General features: G+C 37.9%; 1 protein-coding gene across 2 annotated transcripts in view; it reads right to left on the bottom strand.

Moving 5' to 3' along the window:
* The window catches only part of neurl1aa (neuralized E3 ubiquitin protein ligase 1Aa), a 113,094-nt gene that overhangs the window by 32,501 nt on the left and 62,889 nt on the right, over window positions 1-17,704 (bottom strand). For both annotated transcript variants that reach the window (XM_015347660.2, XM_015347661.2), the window contains exons 2-3: window positions 16,653-16,894; window positions 15,276-15,597 (exon numbers count right to left, since the gene is read on the bottom strand). In XM_015347660.2, the coding sequence (XP_015203146.1) occupies window positions 15,276-15,597; window positions 16,653-16,894 (564 nt within the window). The remainder of the gene's footprint in view (window positions 1-15,275; window positions 15,598-16,652; window positions 16,895-17,704) is intronic.

Raw genomic sequence — 17,704 nt, forward strand, 5'->3', positions numbered from 1 at the left:
AGGCTGAGGTGGGCACTCTGTCAGGGCGGTCTGCTCCGGAGACCAGGCTGAACTAGGTAGGAACTGGGCCAAGCTAGGTACGTGCTATCAGGGCGGTCTATTCTGGAGACCGAGGTGACCTGGGCATGCGCTGTCAGGGAGGTATGTAGGAGGTGCATTACAGACCAGACTGAACTTTGCTCACACTATCAGGGCGGCCTACCCCAGAGGCTGGGCCAAGCCAGGTGCATGTAGAATGGACCTACAGAGGACCCGCTGCGCCCACGGAATAACAGGTCCATTGCTGGGTCCCCCAGGACTGGTGCAGGAATGGGAATGGAGCAGGGGCGAGGTCCAGGGAACTGGTCAGGGCGGGGGATAAGCAGAAGGCCTGGCGGGCTGAGGGAGAGTCCATAGGCTGGTGTCTGGGCAGTAAGAAGGCCAGCAGGTAACAGGGCTGCAGTGCAGAAGTGCAGAGGGAGTGAAGAACCACCAGGGCCGGAAGCTGTGCTGTAATATAAGGAGCAGGGTTGAAGGGCTGAGCCACCAGACTACCCCAGCCGGCATCTGCACCACACTAGGGCCCTAACTCCGATAGGGCTAGAAATCCAGAAGACCTCACTACCAGCAAGCACACATGGGAAAAATGCAGTGTGACGTGGGCCCTTCATGACCACTTCATGAGCTGCATTGGAAAAACAGAAGTGAGCATACTGATTACAGGCAGCAGCCTATGGACTCTGCCTCAGCCTGCCAGCCCTTCTGCATATCCTCTGATCGGACCAGTTCCCTGGACCTGGCCCCTGCCCCTGCTTCCATAGAGAAGTGTACTGCTGCCACCAGCCCGAGACCCAGCCGTACAGCAACACTGCAACACTCAGCATTCGGGACTGGATCAAGGCATCACAAGATCAGACAGGGTCCCTATGCAGAGTCCAGGAGGGTCCGGAAGCAGGCAAGCAACGGGAAAAATCCAGGTAAGAAGGGGAACAGGATCAAGTGAGCTACAGGACCAATTCAGGCAAACACAGAACAGGAAGAAAGCAGGGACGACTCTGCTGGGAAATGCTGATGTGTGGTTCCTGAGTGATGCAATGCCAGTTGCTGAGGAGAAACTAAGCAGGACTGAGCCCAGATCACTTGATGCAATGCAACTTCTCATTGCATTCAGGTGCTGTGAGTATCCTGTTGTCTCCCCAACAACTCGTGAAGAACAGGCAGGAGGGTGGAGACATGCTGCACAGCCACTACACCTGCAACACTCCCCTCTGCTTGGGGCAGACACGACCCTCTCCAAATGTCCCTGTTGACAAAGATCCATTTGACCCTCTGATTCAAAAAATGCCTTTTTGTAGCATTCTCGTATGATGCTTCTTGTTATTTGAATCCAAAAATGGATTTATTCTGCTTACATGGAAAAATAAACACTATTTATCAACATATGGAGCTACGTGGTAAGGAACACTTTCAGCTCTCCAATGATTCTCTCACACCACAAACACATTTTGTGAATTACAGTGCTGTTTTGTTTCAGGGAAAAAAAAAGAAAATCCCTCATGAAACTTTTGCACATTGAGCTTTCAATCGATAGTGCATATTTCCATCCATATGAAAACAATTACTTTCTTTCTCTTGAATGCCTAAACCAGAATGTACAATTGAAACTCTCTTGACTCCTGGCTGACAAGAGGTTTAATGATTTAAATGATTATTTAATCGTGTTTCTGTAAGATATCACCAACTTCTGCAATCAAGGAAGATGTGAAATGCTATGTGCAGGCAATGTTTTGCTAATCAGTTAAATATGTTGGGGTCAGTGGTAATTAATCTTTCACAAATATACAGTACACATCTATTACCAACTCCTTGTAAAAAAGTCTACATCTAAAAGTAAAAAAATAAAACCATCTACTGTATATATCTGACTTAACCATCCCAACACTGGTGAGGGAAGAATTAGGTGTGAATGTTATTTTGGCAGAAGATGGAATATGTTTTGAGAAAACACCATTAGAGACTTCACCTGATCTTCTCTCAGGTCTAGAATTTCCAAAGTCTACGCACCACTACATTGATTGGGAATACCATGCTCTAGGAAGAGTCATTTTTCAGGTGAGACTGCTACAGTAGGTTAGCTAGAGGTACTGTACTAGGGGAGTTAGAAGGTTAGCTAAATTCCACTCTAAGTTTGTAATAATCAATAAACTAATAGAGAGCTGAAAATTTTAATTTTATAATCATAATTTATAAAAATATCTGTTAACAATGTCGTGTATTTATAGCAACTGCACATTATTATCCCTAAAATAAAATATAGCCTACAATTAAATCGCCATATTTATATTGATTTTAAATATTTTGATGTTTTTAATATTAGAAACATTTGAAGTGAACATAAAGTGAACGTACAGTAGGATGTGTGTGGTTCCGTTTGCATTTTTTCATGGCTTCTGTACAAGATTGTAGTTCTTGAACTATTGTTGATTCATAATTGCATTCAGGAATTGCAGTATGCTTTTTAATGGCCCTTTTTAATGCATAAAAAACATAAACCCAGCTATAACAGGTATAATTAAGTTAAATAACCATATCGCATTACAAGAAAATGGGGGAGATGGATTATTTTAATGGGTTTTTCTCAGCAATTCTTCGATCTGGGCAACAGCAGCCAGTTAAATAATCTGCACAAATCAATGCCCCACACAATCTTAGCCAACCTCAGGTCCATGGATTAACAAAATGTTCTAATATGGAGACACTTAAGCCTTCTCCTGCTTGTGCTACATGATACAGTACATTTCTTTCTAGCATAATATTGGATTTTCACAGATGCTTTGGCATGCTATTTTACTTATTCCTCATTCTCATTTATTATTTCAAGCGTTTTTTCTGCTTAGAATCACTACTTTAAATACTAGTATTAGGCAGGAATTGCTTGCTTTTGCAGTCAACGCTTCTGCCCCACCAAGAACCATCATTTGTCAAACCTTTATGGCAGGAATAAGGGAACTGTCTCTATTTTTTTTAAAGAATAACAAATGTTCTAAAGAAAGATACTTAAAGGCCCCGAGTCATGTCCATTGCCAGAATTACGAATATCCAGTGTGATTACCGCAGAATAAATTGTTACATGTGTTCCTTTTGTATAAAATGGAACCAGACACATCTTTCCCAACAGGCTAGAAACTCCCCCTTAAAAAATGATTAGTAAGGTAATTTTCACCCAATGCTCTATGTAGCTGCAAAAATAAAAAATTGGTGGTTAACGCTATACTGAAAATTAAAGACAAAGACAACTTAAAACACTTTGATTGTGGAACCTTCTTCAGGGGAGAGGAGGAATGAAAGAGATAACTGAAAGCAAAGCAATAGGTAAAATAGGTAGGAGAGGTGAAGAGAGGGATCTTATTTAATGTCTGATATTCTATATCAATCTTTCCACAAATATCAATAGTTACATACTGTAGGAAAGTGATCCTATAGACTAGTTGTTCAAATTATATAAAAATATGTTCACCAATTCTTATTCCCTGGTGTTTACTATAAAAATGGTAAGTTCGATTTGAAGAGCTTTTTGCCGTCAGAGACTTGCCCGGAGGTCACTATGAGGAAGTAGCTCTTCTTGACCCGCGACTGGCTGAGGCACCTGACTCTGACAATATAACTATGTAACTTCTGCATGTTAAGCTCATACAAATATATATACAGTATATACTATAGAAATTCAAGGTATAGTGTGTTCAAACACATTCAGAATTCAAAGAGATGTATTTTATTCTTCTGCCTTCAAAGTTTTATGTTTTATGTGAGAGGGTTTCACCTTATAATTGGGTATTCAACAACATTAGATAAGATTTATTTTTGGATTTTGGGTGGTGTAAATTATATTAAATTGATCACTAATAAAAAGTTAAGAAGGCACTGTATTTGAACACAAGCTCTTTCTGGCTGGTAAATCACAGTGAATGTGAAACATGATGGCTGTAGAAAGGGATGGCAAGAATACTGTATAATCAGATATTTCTTTCCATTTAAAATACAATATAACCGTTTGTCATGTTTAAATGCCACATGGGCCTGGAGTATCTGTAATCAAACACTTGGTCTATGAGATGTGCATCACCAAAACAGCAAATTCTAATTATATTGTAGACTTCTAAGATACAAACAGTGGAGTTCTAAGATCTAAGACGGTCTACTCAGATCTTGCTGTTCAAACTCAGTGCCCCCAACCATTATGTAAGCATTTTGCCCATTTCTGTCTGTTCTTGGTGAACAGCAGGTTTGGCACTGTTTAGCACTTGTATTTCAACCACCATTTCTCCTGTCTTTATATTTAAAACAGCTGTAGCTGGACACAACATGTGCCTTTCTCAAGTACCATATACTGTATACTAGGAGTGACACAGAGGTTTTATGCTCTTCTTCTGCTACGTGAAGAAAGAAACAACTGTACTGTTTTAGTGGTCTCTGTTGATTCAGATGATATTTATATTTTATTCCTGATAGCTTCTGTTTCTTTCAAAGTTCACATTATAGCTGAAAAATACAAAAAAACCAAGTCATTTACTGATTTTAAGATGCTTTTTTATAAAGTAGCACAACAAGGACTTGGCAAAAAAAGTACACCTTTCAAGGTTAAAATGGTGAAAAGGTCTCACCTACGCACTCTAACATCAAGCTCACTATTTTCAATAATGGGTGTGAAGCACCTTCTGGTACTCCCTCTAAAAAGGATGCACTTTAAAACTACTTATTGAGTAGATTAAAGAAAATATAATTTCACTCAACCTGGCTTCAACCAAATGCAGGCATGCCTCATGATTAGGCACATATGTTTTTTTATTTGTTTTGGCAAGTTTCATATTTCCCTTTTGACTGAATTGACACTTTCTATGAGTCTCTAATTGACAGCACACAGCCCAACTGGCATGTTGTCAGTGATAAAGTGAGCCTTCTACCGCTCTCTGAAGAGACATAAACAAAAACCTCAGCTCTCTACATCCCTCATCCATCAAGCTTGGCATGGCTTTCACATTTGCACGAAAGTGCACTCTCTTTTCTGCAACAAAGCCATCACACCTACAGTATGAGAAACTAGAGAACCTACATTCCACAATCATTTGTGATTAGTCCTATAAATAAACAAAACAAACAGTGCCAACAAAAAGTGGAAAGGAAATTAAACTACTAATTTAAGAAGGGAAAATTACATGTGTTTTAGGTCGAAGTGCAAAACATTTACAGAAATGATGCTTTCTCTATCAGTTCTAGTGTTCCTTACCTCCCTGGGAACATTTCTGTGAGACCAGAACTTAAAAAAAGAGTTTGTAGTTTTACTTATATTTGGATTAGTCATGTTATCAATGAGGGCAATATCTACCTTTACAGTGGATGTTCCTTAAAAGTGTCTTCACTTTTTGTTTCAGCTGTCAGGGGGATGTGTCTCATTGAGCTAAGGCAGTAAGCGTAGGACTCTACGAGCGTTATAATCCTGACATTGCAAAGTTTGCTCCTGGGTCTTGTTACTAGCCGACAGAGAGATTCCTTAAGCAGCAGCACACGATTGACTAGGCACCATCTGGGTAAGGCTGGGATTAAACAGGACTCTCTGAGCAGGTACCATCAGGCTTGCAGTGACATCAGTCTCAGGTAAATAGCACCTCGTATCAGTGTTAACTCTCTCGGGACCTTGCAGTACCTTCTTGGACTGTTTTTACATACTGTATCTACAGGAATCACTGTCAGAGAGCTGATTCTCAAAAACAAATTTATTGTTTGGTATATCATTTTAAATCATGTCTTTGGCCTAAAAGATAGGGCTTCCATGTCACATAAAAACATAGAGGGGAACTTTCAAATTCTCATTTTAACCAGCTTTGGTTGAAATAAATCTAAAAGTAACAATTTTTGATATACTTAAAAGTGCATAATTATTGAAAAATAAAGTGGAACTGCTGTGTTTCTTTTCTAATACCTTCCCAGATAACAGATTCAAATGCTAGAAAGAATTTTGTTAAAACCTATAGTTAACATTAAACCTTTGCTTACATAGTATTTTACAGCATGTATGCACCAAGAATGCACCAAGATTTCCAATTTATTGCAAATAAGATGCAGATACTGATGCAGTTACTGTTAAGTTTTATTTCGGAACAGTCATAGTCAATTCTAAGCACTTTAGCTTAGTATTAGATATTCTTGTTATACAAAAGTAAAGCTGAAACCACCAGCTTTCCACACGTAAAAGTTATAGTTTCACATCTTTACATACAAACAGTGTTTGTAATAAAAAACAGCTAGCAATGCAACAATTATTAAACTGCATTGTTGCGTTATTGGTGCTGAAGCCCTGGGGACAGTTTAATTTAGCCTAGATTAATGTAGGTTTCCAAATTATATAACAAGACACAAGCACAAGCACAAGACACAGCACAAGGTCTTGCCTTTACAAGCTGTTTGAACCATCTCATATTCATTGTAGCCTTGCGTCTGAGTGACCTTTTCCCAATACAGGTACTGTACATGCTTTTAACAAAATGACATTTGTTTATGGGAGATATTGCCAGTGAAGTGGCCACATATCTACCCCAAGAGAAAATCAGAAAGAGTGATAAAAACAGGAATGTAAGCAAAAGGGGGGAAACCTGACTCATATCACTGCTTTAGGATACACAGCTACCTTTATAGTAGAAGAAATACAACTAAGCAATCTATGTGACAAGATGAATCTACCAATCTAGAACATTCAATAAAAGAGAAATGGTTTGAAACAATATATATTGCCTCTTCGTAGGAAGTCCACAGTAAAAGCCATATACAAGATATACAAGGTCATAAAAGCAATAATTGTGTTTTCATTCACGTAATCCCCTCAGAGTAAATGGCCACGGAACTCTAACTTTAATAAGTGTCTATGTTTTACTACTGAGAGAGGTACTGAATGATAAATCAAGATTTTAATATACCCTATAGACCGGGAAAACCAAAGGAAATAAGGAGGGGTATAGAAATGTTCTGAAAAAAACTTTCTATGAATCAGACAGTCGAAACATTGAAGCTGAGCATTAAAGCTGTTTGAATAAATTATATCCAACAAATAAGATAACCTCTCAGGAAAATTCAGATAATCTGAATAAATCTGATAAAAACTGTTGCTTCTACCTTAAAAACTGATGTAACTGTGTAAGCTGTATACTGTGCTCAGCCTTGATGATGGCATGTTTTTTCTGTTCAGCATTGTGCAGTTTCAGGAAAAGCAGAAACTGTTTCTTCATCTGTTGTGGATATCCTTTCTGTATTAACTTGTGTCACAGTTAAGGCCTCTTTGTATTTTTAATTAATTTGACCATTCCATTAATATTAACTAAGCATCAAAATATTTATTGTAAGTACTTCAACATTGGAGAAAACATGCTGTGAATGTGTGGGGTTTGTTTTTAAGAAGAATAGGATCATTTATGTTTGTTAACCACCCAAGATATACAGTAAATCTAGCAGCAAAAGGTTTGTGCAGTAAAAGATGTGCTCTGTTAGAAAGTTAGAGAATGGACATATCTGTCACCATTCTGTATACTCAGGAACACTGCAGTCTTACGCATAACTGAATATGGAACTCTGTGAAGCAGCACCACAACCGTGGAGTATGTGTGGTATTCCCTGACAGCTGTCTATGTGAGAAGAAACTAAGCCAGCCATGCCCACTACCACCCCTGATACACACCAGACAAATACAGTATGTCTGCTTCTGCAGTCCCCTGCTAATAAATACCTCTATCTAAAAAAACAATAAGAAAGCATTTACGTGTTCTTAGAGGAAGAAATTAGGGGAGAAAAGAGAGAATCTCTTTTTGTGTAAGTGTAAAATGGAAAAACAGGGCAATATCAGTTACATGAGTATTTCTTTATGACCTGGCCATGGAACATCCACTTCATTTCTTCCTCAGACAGAATAAACCTGCTCAGCCTCTCTCCCTGATTTTTCTTTAGCAGTGTAAAGGCTTAAAATGCTCTTTGCTGCTCCTCACAATAGATTTGAAACTAAAAGGCTCCCATGGCAAACTTGAACTCTTTTCCAGAATTTACAAGGTACACTCTAATTTAATTGATCATAAATTTGTAGTTGTTTTATTTATACCGTACTCTGTGAACACTCGTTTTATTTACTGTCCCACAATATAACTGCCCTTTATGACTAGTAAAACAGAACTAACCTGTATTGACATTTATGTAATAAACAATACAAAATTAAGCAAATCTTTAAAATAACACAGCCTTCTGTTACTGGGTAAACACCAAAGAAAATCCTTTATGGAGACTGATAGACTCTGTGGGAGAGAATCTCAGAGCTACAAATGATCAGATTCTCATTTGCTTTTTTTCTTACTGAGGTACACACACCTTAATTGCATTTATTAAAGTATATCTCCTGTTTAAATAAAAAAAACAATATTGTTTTAATAATTATGTTTTTATAATACAAATACACATTGAGTATGTGTGTGAATACAGTATGTGAATATGGGATGTGCACAGCTTGTCCCCTGAGAGGATTCAAACCCCACCTCTTAACAACATCTGAGCTCTGAACCACACAGCACTGAATGTTTCCATACAGTACTTGAAGACTGATCTGTGGCAGTGTGTAAGCTTCAAAGAAACAAATAAACGTTAATACTAAAATAAATAGAAAACAATAGGTTTTGATTTTCTTTAGACTCCACAGCTGAAATGTTGTTTTTTCTTCTTAAATTTTATTTTTCACTACCAAATTCACAAAATTCTGTTTTTCCTAAACTCTACAATATATAAAGAGAGGCATAAAAGCACAGCAAATGCTTTTGTTTCCTATAGTTATTTGTTGAATTTTTAATGCCTGTCAGTGAGATATGTACTGTACAGTATATACAGTATAAACAGATCTGCAGTGACATGCTTTACTTTCAAAGAGCTCACTACATGCCGTTGAATTAGATTTTATACAATAAGTTAGATTTAAAAAAATCACCCCCCAAAAAAGGAAGATTTTAAGCCATTTTCTGTAGTGAAACAAGTTTATTCGATCTTCATTCCCCTCCCTGTACTGGCAAAGCACGTTTTTACAAAAACTAGGAAAATTCAGGAGACATTTTATAGTGTATACTGTACATCTGACTGGGCAAGAGTCAGTGTCAGTGTTAGTTTGCATCAGAATATTTAGAAGTCCACCAAGAGGCAAGTCTGAAAGCAGCACTGATGTTTATTTTTGTGGATGTTCGGCAGTGTGCCTCTATGCAGGTGTGTTGAAACAGTTTGTTAAACAATGATCGAAAATTGCAAAGTAGGCAGCTGTATGTTTTAATATAATTGCACTACTTACATGCCCTCTAAATTATATCATTACAACTGTATCTATTCATGCATGATGTCTCCAATTCTAAACCTACCTAATATTAAAAAATCAATAATAAGATTCTTACACACAAATGCAAGATTTCAGTATTTTCTTTTAGAATTAATTTTTTTATGTTGTACAATTTACAAATTTAGTTAAATCTACAACTATCTATAAATACTGTACATTCATTAGATAACTTTCATTCTGTTTTTTTTTCTTCAGGAATATATACATTTATGTGGGGACCTCTGTAGGTTCCCCAGTGAAAAGCATTTATAAAAATCTGCTCCGATTGAAGACTATCTATGATTAATCAAGAGGAGTAAAACATCCCCCTGTCAGTATGTTCAGTATTTTATTTCTTAAATTAATAATATACTCGGCCAGCACAGCACTGCACTGGAAGAGTGTGGGTTCTTGCTCAGACGGATGTCACCGCCTGAGTCTCCACTGGTACAGCACTATTTGTTTCATGTGGGTTCTAATGACAACCTGGCTCAGATGGTTATATCTGACAAGACTCAAATTGATTAACTGAAGGCTGTTAGGGCTTCAGGCACATTGGAAAAGTGACCAGATACTCTATCTCTATTACTATCCAATAATGGAAAGTCTTAACTTGGATCGCTGCCGTTTCGATCTTTCCTTTTTTGAACAGCACAGCCGAGAAACTAAAAGTCAAAATGCAAAAGAATATTTATTTGTAAAAATTAATCTTTTTTTTGTTTATGCTAATTCCAATCAGTGGTATAGTGATACATTAGCACTATTAAAGTATACATAACATTTCCATGTGTTGTTTGCATTAATTAGTATTGGCTTTTTCCATCTTTCGTCTGTTCTTGAGAGTTTAGCGTTTGCTAGATTTTGACACATGGGGTCCTTTAAAGGCTTGCATACAATAGAGCCTCTTTAATTGCTGTTACAGAGATATTTTTCTCTCACTCCCAAATGGTAACTTTGCATATTATGAAGGAGTGTGACCATTCATCCATGGTCATGTTCCCAAGTTATGCTAAAATAGCTGACGGTAAGATTTTCCCTGCTGTAGCTGAAAGCTTTTTGAGACTTAAAACTAAGATACCAGACACTATTGTCACACTCTTCCTGAATAAAAATAAAAGAGGATCAGGATGGAATAATAATTAACAATTAATAATAAGAATTGCTTACACTTATATAGCACTTTTTTGGACACTCCACTCAAAGTGCTTTACAGGTAATGGGTTTTCATTCTAGCTCAGTTCTCAACAATCTAAATCTTCTCATTATTGTCTTAAATTGACTTATTTACCAACTTCTACCAGCTTTTAATAATAATTGGTTACACTTACAGATAGCGCTTTTCTGGACACTCCACTCAAAGTGCTTTACAGGTAATGGGGACTCCCTTCCACCACCACCAATGTGCAGCATCCACCTGGATGATGCGACGGCAGCCATAGTGCGCCAGAATGCTCACCACACATCAGCTATCAGTGGGGAGGAGAGCAGAGTAATGAAGCCAATTAATAGATGGGGATTATTAGGAGGCCATGATTGGTAAGGGCCAATGGGAAATTTGGCCAGGATGCCGGGGTTACACCCCTACTCTTTCCAAGAAGTGCCCTGGGATTTTTAATGACCACAGAGAGTCAGGACCTCAGTTTTACATCTCATCCGAAGGATGGCACCTGTTTACAGTACAGTGTCCCCATCACTATACTGGGGCATTAGAATCCACATGGACTGCAGGGTAAGCACCCCCTGCTGGCCCCACTAACACCTCTTCCAGCAGCAACCTTATTTTTTCCCAGGAGGTCTCCCATCCAGGTACAGACCTGCTTAGCTGCCAGTTGTGAGTTGCAGGGTGATATGGCTGCTATACACAATGTTTTCTTGCTTATCATTAAAATAAGAACTATAGGAGTTGCACATCTGGTTTCTCTCAGTGGATACTAGCTCCAATTAACTTCTACAGTATATAATGTTTTAAAATGCAGAATAAAAGATTACTTTGATTATCTGTATTATTAAAAGGAAGTAACTAAAGTCCCACAAGAACACAAATATAGTTATTTCAAAGACTTGGTAAAAAAATAAAAAATAAAAAGAATTAGAATCAACCCAGACCAAATATACAAAACATTCCACTGCATTATATCCAACTGTAACTAATTTACTAAATGGAGTAATCTAGAGACTGTATCTAATAAACCAGTATAGTAACAAAGTCAATAGTTCAGTATAACATTACTGCTAATAGTTATTATAAGAATAATTTATATTATCCATTCATTCATTTTGTCACAACTTTATTCAATACAGGCAGAATATCCTAATGTGTGCAAGGCAGGATACACCCTGGAGAGGATGCCAATCCTTCACAGGGCAACACAGACACAAACACAACAATGCTCACAACACGGCTAATTTTTCCCAGAGGCCAATTAACCTACCAGTATGAGATTTTTGGGGAATGTGGGAGGAAACTGAGCTGAAACCCACATGAACACTTGGAGAACATACAAACTGCATGCAGATAGCAGCCCAGGTCCAATTTATATTTTACTAATTGTATTTAATTCATATAATATATTTAGATATATTGAACAATATGATAAAATGAATAAAATACCACATGATGACATTGCACAGTTGATACAGAGAGCTATCAATCAAAAAGTCCCGCTGCAGTCAGTCACAAAAGTACCTCAGCTCTACATTTCAGGCTCAGAGCAGCGTGAGGCTGTGAAAGTACTGCACCTTGAACTGGGAACTTTCTTGCAAAAAAGACTTTATGTTCCTTGACCAACAGATTACCTGGCCTCCTAAAACCAGTTTACCTTAATTTTATGACACTGGAATATTCCTCCCTCCAGAGCAACAGTGTGACAAGAACAGGATGTTATAGTTACTTAATGTATTCGCCATGCCTTTCCAAAATCATGTGGGTTCTGCTTTAGTAACCTGGCAGCCAGTGGGACCCATGGGATTAATAGTGCTCCTGAGTAGGCTGGATCAAGCGAGCGAGATCTGCCTGTAAATGGCTGAGGTATTATTGATTAAACTTGTGCCGCTGTTGTTGTTAAAACACCACAGCATGGTTTCTCCATTAGCAGTCCTACAAGCAGAACCATGTGGGCAGACCAAGACAGCTGATTTCCATTTCATTCTCATGAAGCCTGTTGTCAGAACTCTGTCTCTGTTTAGAATGAAAATAGGTATTTATCAAATATTTTTTTTCTGTTTAGTTCTTGTTTAAATCTACATTAAAGCCCTTTTGCCTTATACAGTGATGTCACCGTACAAATTTAGGGCGCCCATTTCTTTAGCAGTTTGTCGAGGAACAAAAGCTTTACGGCACTTGTCACCACTTCGTCCTCAGAGGCTAGTAAATTGTAGATAGTCTTACTTAGCGTGTCCTGTGTTGCACACAGCATATCCCACCACAAGATAGGAAGGACGCCACTGTCAACTGGCACAGCTTAAAATTAGGTTAAATGAAGCTATCTAAAGAACAAGTGGCTAAGTTCTATTTTTAATGAAAGGGATGACAACATGAATTCCCTAGAGAGTACTGGGATAGTTCCAGAACATTCCTGAGCTGGTTCCCTTTTAATTGTCATTATTTTTATTATTAGGACAAATATTGCCACTCCAAATTACAAACACTAAATGACACACAGTAGTATAAACAAGACAATAGGCTACAAGTATACAGGAAAAAAAGTAGGAGAACAGGACTCCTGAATTGGTAAGGAGAGTGTGGTTAGTTTATCTCGGTAAATGTATTCCATCTTTTATCACTGGAAGGTATAAAGCGGTAGAGAGGCAATAACATTCATACTGATATTTTATGAGGTCTTCTGTACAATTGGTACCTTCCCTTTTCATGATAATCACCGTGATGGTCTGTAATTTCTTTCCATTTAATTTTGATCATTTCATCCACCCATAAAGTCCATTATGGATGATGTACTGTTAGTATGGCCTGGATTTATCTTGGGCTAGCCAAATACTGTACATTTAACCTCAGACTTCAATACACCAGTTTAGATCATGTTGTACCACTTCTTTCTAGCATCTTCCTCCCATGGGTCAGATGCAATCCAAAGTCTTTTGAGGATAGTCTTTAAGTAATACTAACTCCTTTTTAAACTGCATTTAATTGTGTATCATTTAAATTCATTTTTTTATTTGCACTGATACAGTCCATTGTAATCGAACCTACTGTAAATAACCCCAGTGTTCTTTGGGTAGGAGGTATTCCAAGTACTGTATTACAGTCTGAACAGGTGTTTTCTAAAAATACATGGTATGGAATTTATTTTACCAGATGATTCATGTTCTATTGTGTTTATTTCTTTTTTGGAACAAACAGCTGGGTTGTTGCCAATGTGGGTAACCATAGAAAAGTCGGCTGGAATGGAGAGTCACGTGCTGCATAGAGGAGCAGCTACACAAGTGAACAATGATAGTGTGATTTAAAACTATTCCATAACAGAGAGTCAGCAAATTATTTGGTCAATTTTGTTTTAAGAGTTAGGTGCGTTGTTGTTCAGTCCTGCATATATACTGTACGCATAAAGTATATATTATACTGAGAACATGAAAATACAAGTCAATTTTTTAATGTCTTTCAGTGTAGTATTGCAGTGTAGTATTGCCCCAGGGTTATGTACTGTATGATTACGGCAAACTAATAATAAATAACTAATAAAAAAATAATGTATACAGGCAATACCAGATCACACATTTCTGTGTTTTGGGTTGTATATTTCCTAACCTTGGATATTGGGAAAAGGTCCTGACAAAGTTCTTTAACAAAATCAGAATCTAAAGCAGAGAAAATGGTTATTTTTTAAAAAGTGACAACTTTTAAGAAGTTGATGTTTTCATGCCCCGTTACAATGATTTGCCCAGTTAAACAAAGAGTGTCTGAAAGATAACACAATTATTTCAGATCATTTCAAGTGGTGGGAAGAGTGAAGTGTATTAAGATCTTGGCAACTGCAGGTTCCTGACATGTAAAGAAGTTTCACTTGTGCACTCAAGCTTAATTTCTATTGTGCCAAATTCCTGTCAGTAAGCCTGGGAGGCAAAGAGTGATTCATTTCTACACTAGAATGGACATTTTCAAGTTGTAGCCTTTTAATTAGAAATTCTACAATTTTCACATTGATCACTTTAACCAAGAAACCAATCTCTCTTTACTTGTAGGTGTCCTAATCAATATGTAACACATGCAGTGTATACCATTTACTGGCAAACAAGGTTTTGTCCACTCTGATCAGTTTTCTGTGGAAACAATGTAAAAACAGGTTTGTCCAGTTTTCAGAACGGTTGCATTGTCTCTACAAAGCCCTGAATTCTACCTGCAGAGGCTATTTTTTGTGTACCAACAAACGTACGCAATGTTACCATGAAACAATTCCGATCTTTGTTTGCTGCCTCATTTCACAGAAATGTGTCTCTTACAACAGAAATACAAAGCTGAAAACTCTACACAATCAGAAGTAACTTAGACAATTATACTTTTGTAAACACTAGAAAAAAGGAAGAAAAGGTATTCTGTCGCGGGCAATAATTATCTGCTAGAGGACAACCTACAGTACATCAAAGAAAGAGGAACCTCTAAGACTAAAAAAACAGTGGAGCATCAGAAGAGTACAAGTGTTGTATTAACAGGAAGTTGTACATACAGAACTTCTTTAGTTAATTTAATAGGTCACTATCTGCAAATACATTCAGCAGCCCCATAATGAGTCTTTGAAAAGTCAATGAAAATTGTGCTTATTTAAGTGTTTAGTTTGTAATACTACCGGGGAGTCAGTGTTATTCATCTACAGTTGCTGCATCTTCTCTGCAAGAGCACAGGACAATACAAACAGCCATGAAACACAGATGCTGGTCGGTCTGTTACCCTTCATTAACTTACCAAGCAACTGTACCCCGCGAGTCAGCCCATACACATCGATCAGGGCCCAGAGAGGTTCGGTGATTCGGACTCCACTGAAGAATAGCATGGGGCTGGAGTCGTTGACCCTGTAGAACACCCGTCCCTTTTTGTCCACCCAAAAAGCAATGATGTTGCCTTCATTGGCAAACTCCTCTGGCAGAGCCTTTGCCCAGAAACCGCTCTGGGACACCAGGTCAGGGCAGGCGTATTTAGGTAGACTGTCTGGGTTAATCCGAGATGGGTCTTTGGCAGTAAAGCCCAACCTTAGAGCCCCACTCCAGCAGCATTGCTTCTTTGTGATCTAGAGGAAAGCAGGCAGATACACACGAGTATGACTGGTGTGAGCCCCCAACCACATCCTGAGCCTTGCAAAAATTAAAACAAAATAGTGATGGTAGAGAAAGAAATTGCAAACAACACAGATTAATGGATCAGACAGAAGAGACAAGTCAGATACAACTCTGACTTTGCGCATCATGCAGGGCCTGACACAGATGCTTACGATATGGGCATACTGTATGTCTTAAGCATTTTGAGGCAAATTAACATTTACTCTAGGTTATAGGTTGCTTATTTAAATGATCAAGTTTTCTGTATCATGAATATGTTTTTAAAATAGTGTATTTAAAATTGATAGGTAGTGTAGAAGATAAGTATTCCAAATACTGAAAAGGTTGTTTTTATTTAATTTCTTTTTTAACTTCCATTGGAAGTCTGTTCATGAATGAAAATGTGTCTGCCTTGTTTCTTGTCCAAAAGCTGTAATTCAGTACATCTGTTCCCCTTTGACTTGACTAGAGCACAAAAAAATATCAGCTGTTGTTTTTTGTAGTGTCCTGGAGATTTTTGTTTATATAAAACAACTCTGGGGATGAATCAAAGCAGCTACCAAGACTATTTTTCTAAGGTAATTCAAAAAGAATTAAAATGTAAACAAGCAACAGCATTCTGGAATTCAAAAACCCATAAAATTGTGGACTTACAAAAATATCTTAAATATGTCTAAATAAATTTATTATTATGCATGAGAAAAGAAAAACAGATCTATTACTTAATAAATCAGAATATGTATTTTTGTCTTAGCTCCTGTTGTTATAAAAGTCAGTGTGTAACTCATTAAAACTAAAAAGCCACTAATCCAGCACATGGTGTTGGGAGGGGGGGGATTCACCCTGTGGTCATATGGTTGTTAACCCATGCCTTTCACTTTGGAGCGGATCACTGGGTACGATCAGTGCTCAATTTACGTCTGGAGTGGAAGCACCTGTATCACAGACAGGATTAGGTAATGTATGGAGGTTACAAACATCAGGGTTAAAAACAAATCTCTTTAAAGGATTGAAGTCAGGTAAATACCTTTAGTTTGACCTGCTCGTAAAGAACCACTGGTCGGTTACTGAAGGTGATGGCATTGCAGAAGCTGGCCTGTCTCTTCACTGCCTTCTGCGTCAGATCCATGACAATCTGGGAGCCCTTGGCATTAGGGTGGAAGAGCAGGGGGCTGACGGGGAACCCACCACACTGCTGTATGGGGAGGCAGCGCTTGGGTTTGTGGTGACATCGATGAGAGTTGGCAGGAAATGGACCACCTAGAGAATCTGGGAGAGAACAAGGCTTTGATTAGCACTTACGTGTTATACTGTATGCTTGGTTCATTCCAACACAGTACATCCTAATGGTGGTACAGTATGTCTCTTTCATAACTGTATTTCTTAGAACATATTTTTCTGAAGGGCTGTTTTTAAGCAGGAGAAGGAACTTGACATGCAACACTTCATCCTGGAGAGAAGAGAAACGTTTCCAGGCTTGAAATGTATATGTTTGTGAGATTATCACCTATAAACACGCATCTCTCAATTTAAACCTCAAAAAGAAGCATTAGTGTACTTCTGTGTCTAATCAAATCCTGCCAAAAATCATCAGTTCAAGTCATTCTAAGAAGGCATATGCTTTTCTAATTTAGTTATGAAATGTTCAATGCTGTCTTTTGTTTTGGGCTTGTGTAACAGACATCTAACATGATTTGAAATCAACACAGTTGAAAAACGCAAGTTTTGCTTTGTGACACTCTATAGGTTGGAATTTGTATTCATCTGCTTCATCCTGGTCTTGAATATGAATCATAAGTAAATCGAAAGAACAGACTGCAGTGTGCCCTTGGCCTTTTTGGTTTTAGTTAAAACATTACTAGTTATTTTTACCCAATGGAAAATATATGTTCCTAATAGAACTTTTGAAATGCATACTGTACAATAGCCTAGTGTTTGTAAAGCCTTTTGGATTAATGTGAATCTTGTGTACAGTTCAGGGACTGTAGAAACTGCCATCTTTTGTCTTTATCAGTTTGACAATTTGGCCTTGGTTAGGATTGGAATGTGAACAATTTATGAAATATGTATTCTATGGAA

Source organism: Lepisosteus oculatus, chromosome 4 (genome assembly GCF_040954835.1).
Source record: "Lepisosteus oculatus isolate fLepOcu1 chromosome 4, fLepOcu1.hap2, whole genome shotgun sequence".
In the NCBI taxonomy this organism is placed as follows: Eukaryota; Metazoa; Chordata; class Actinopteri; order Semionotiformes; family Lepisosteidae; genus Lepisosteus; species Lepisosteus oculatus.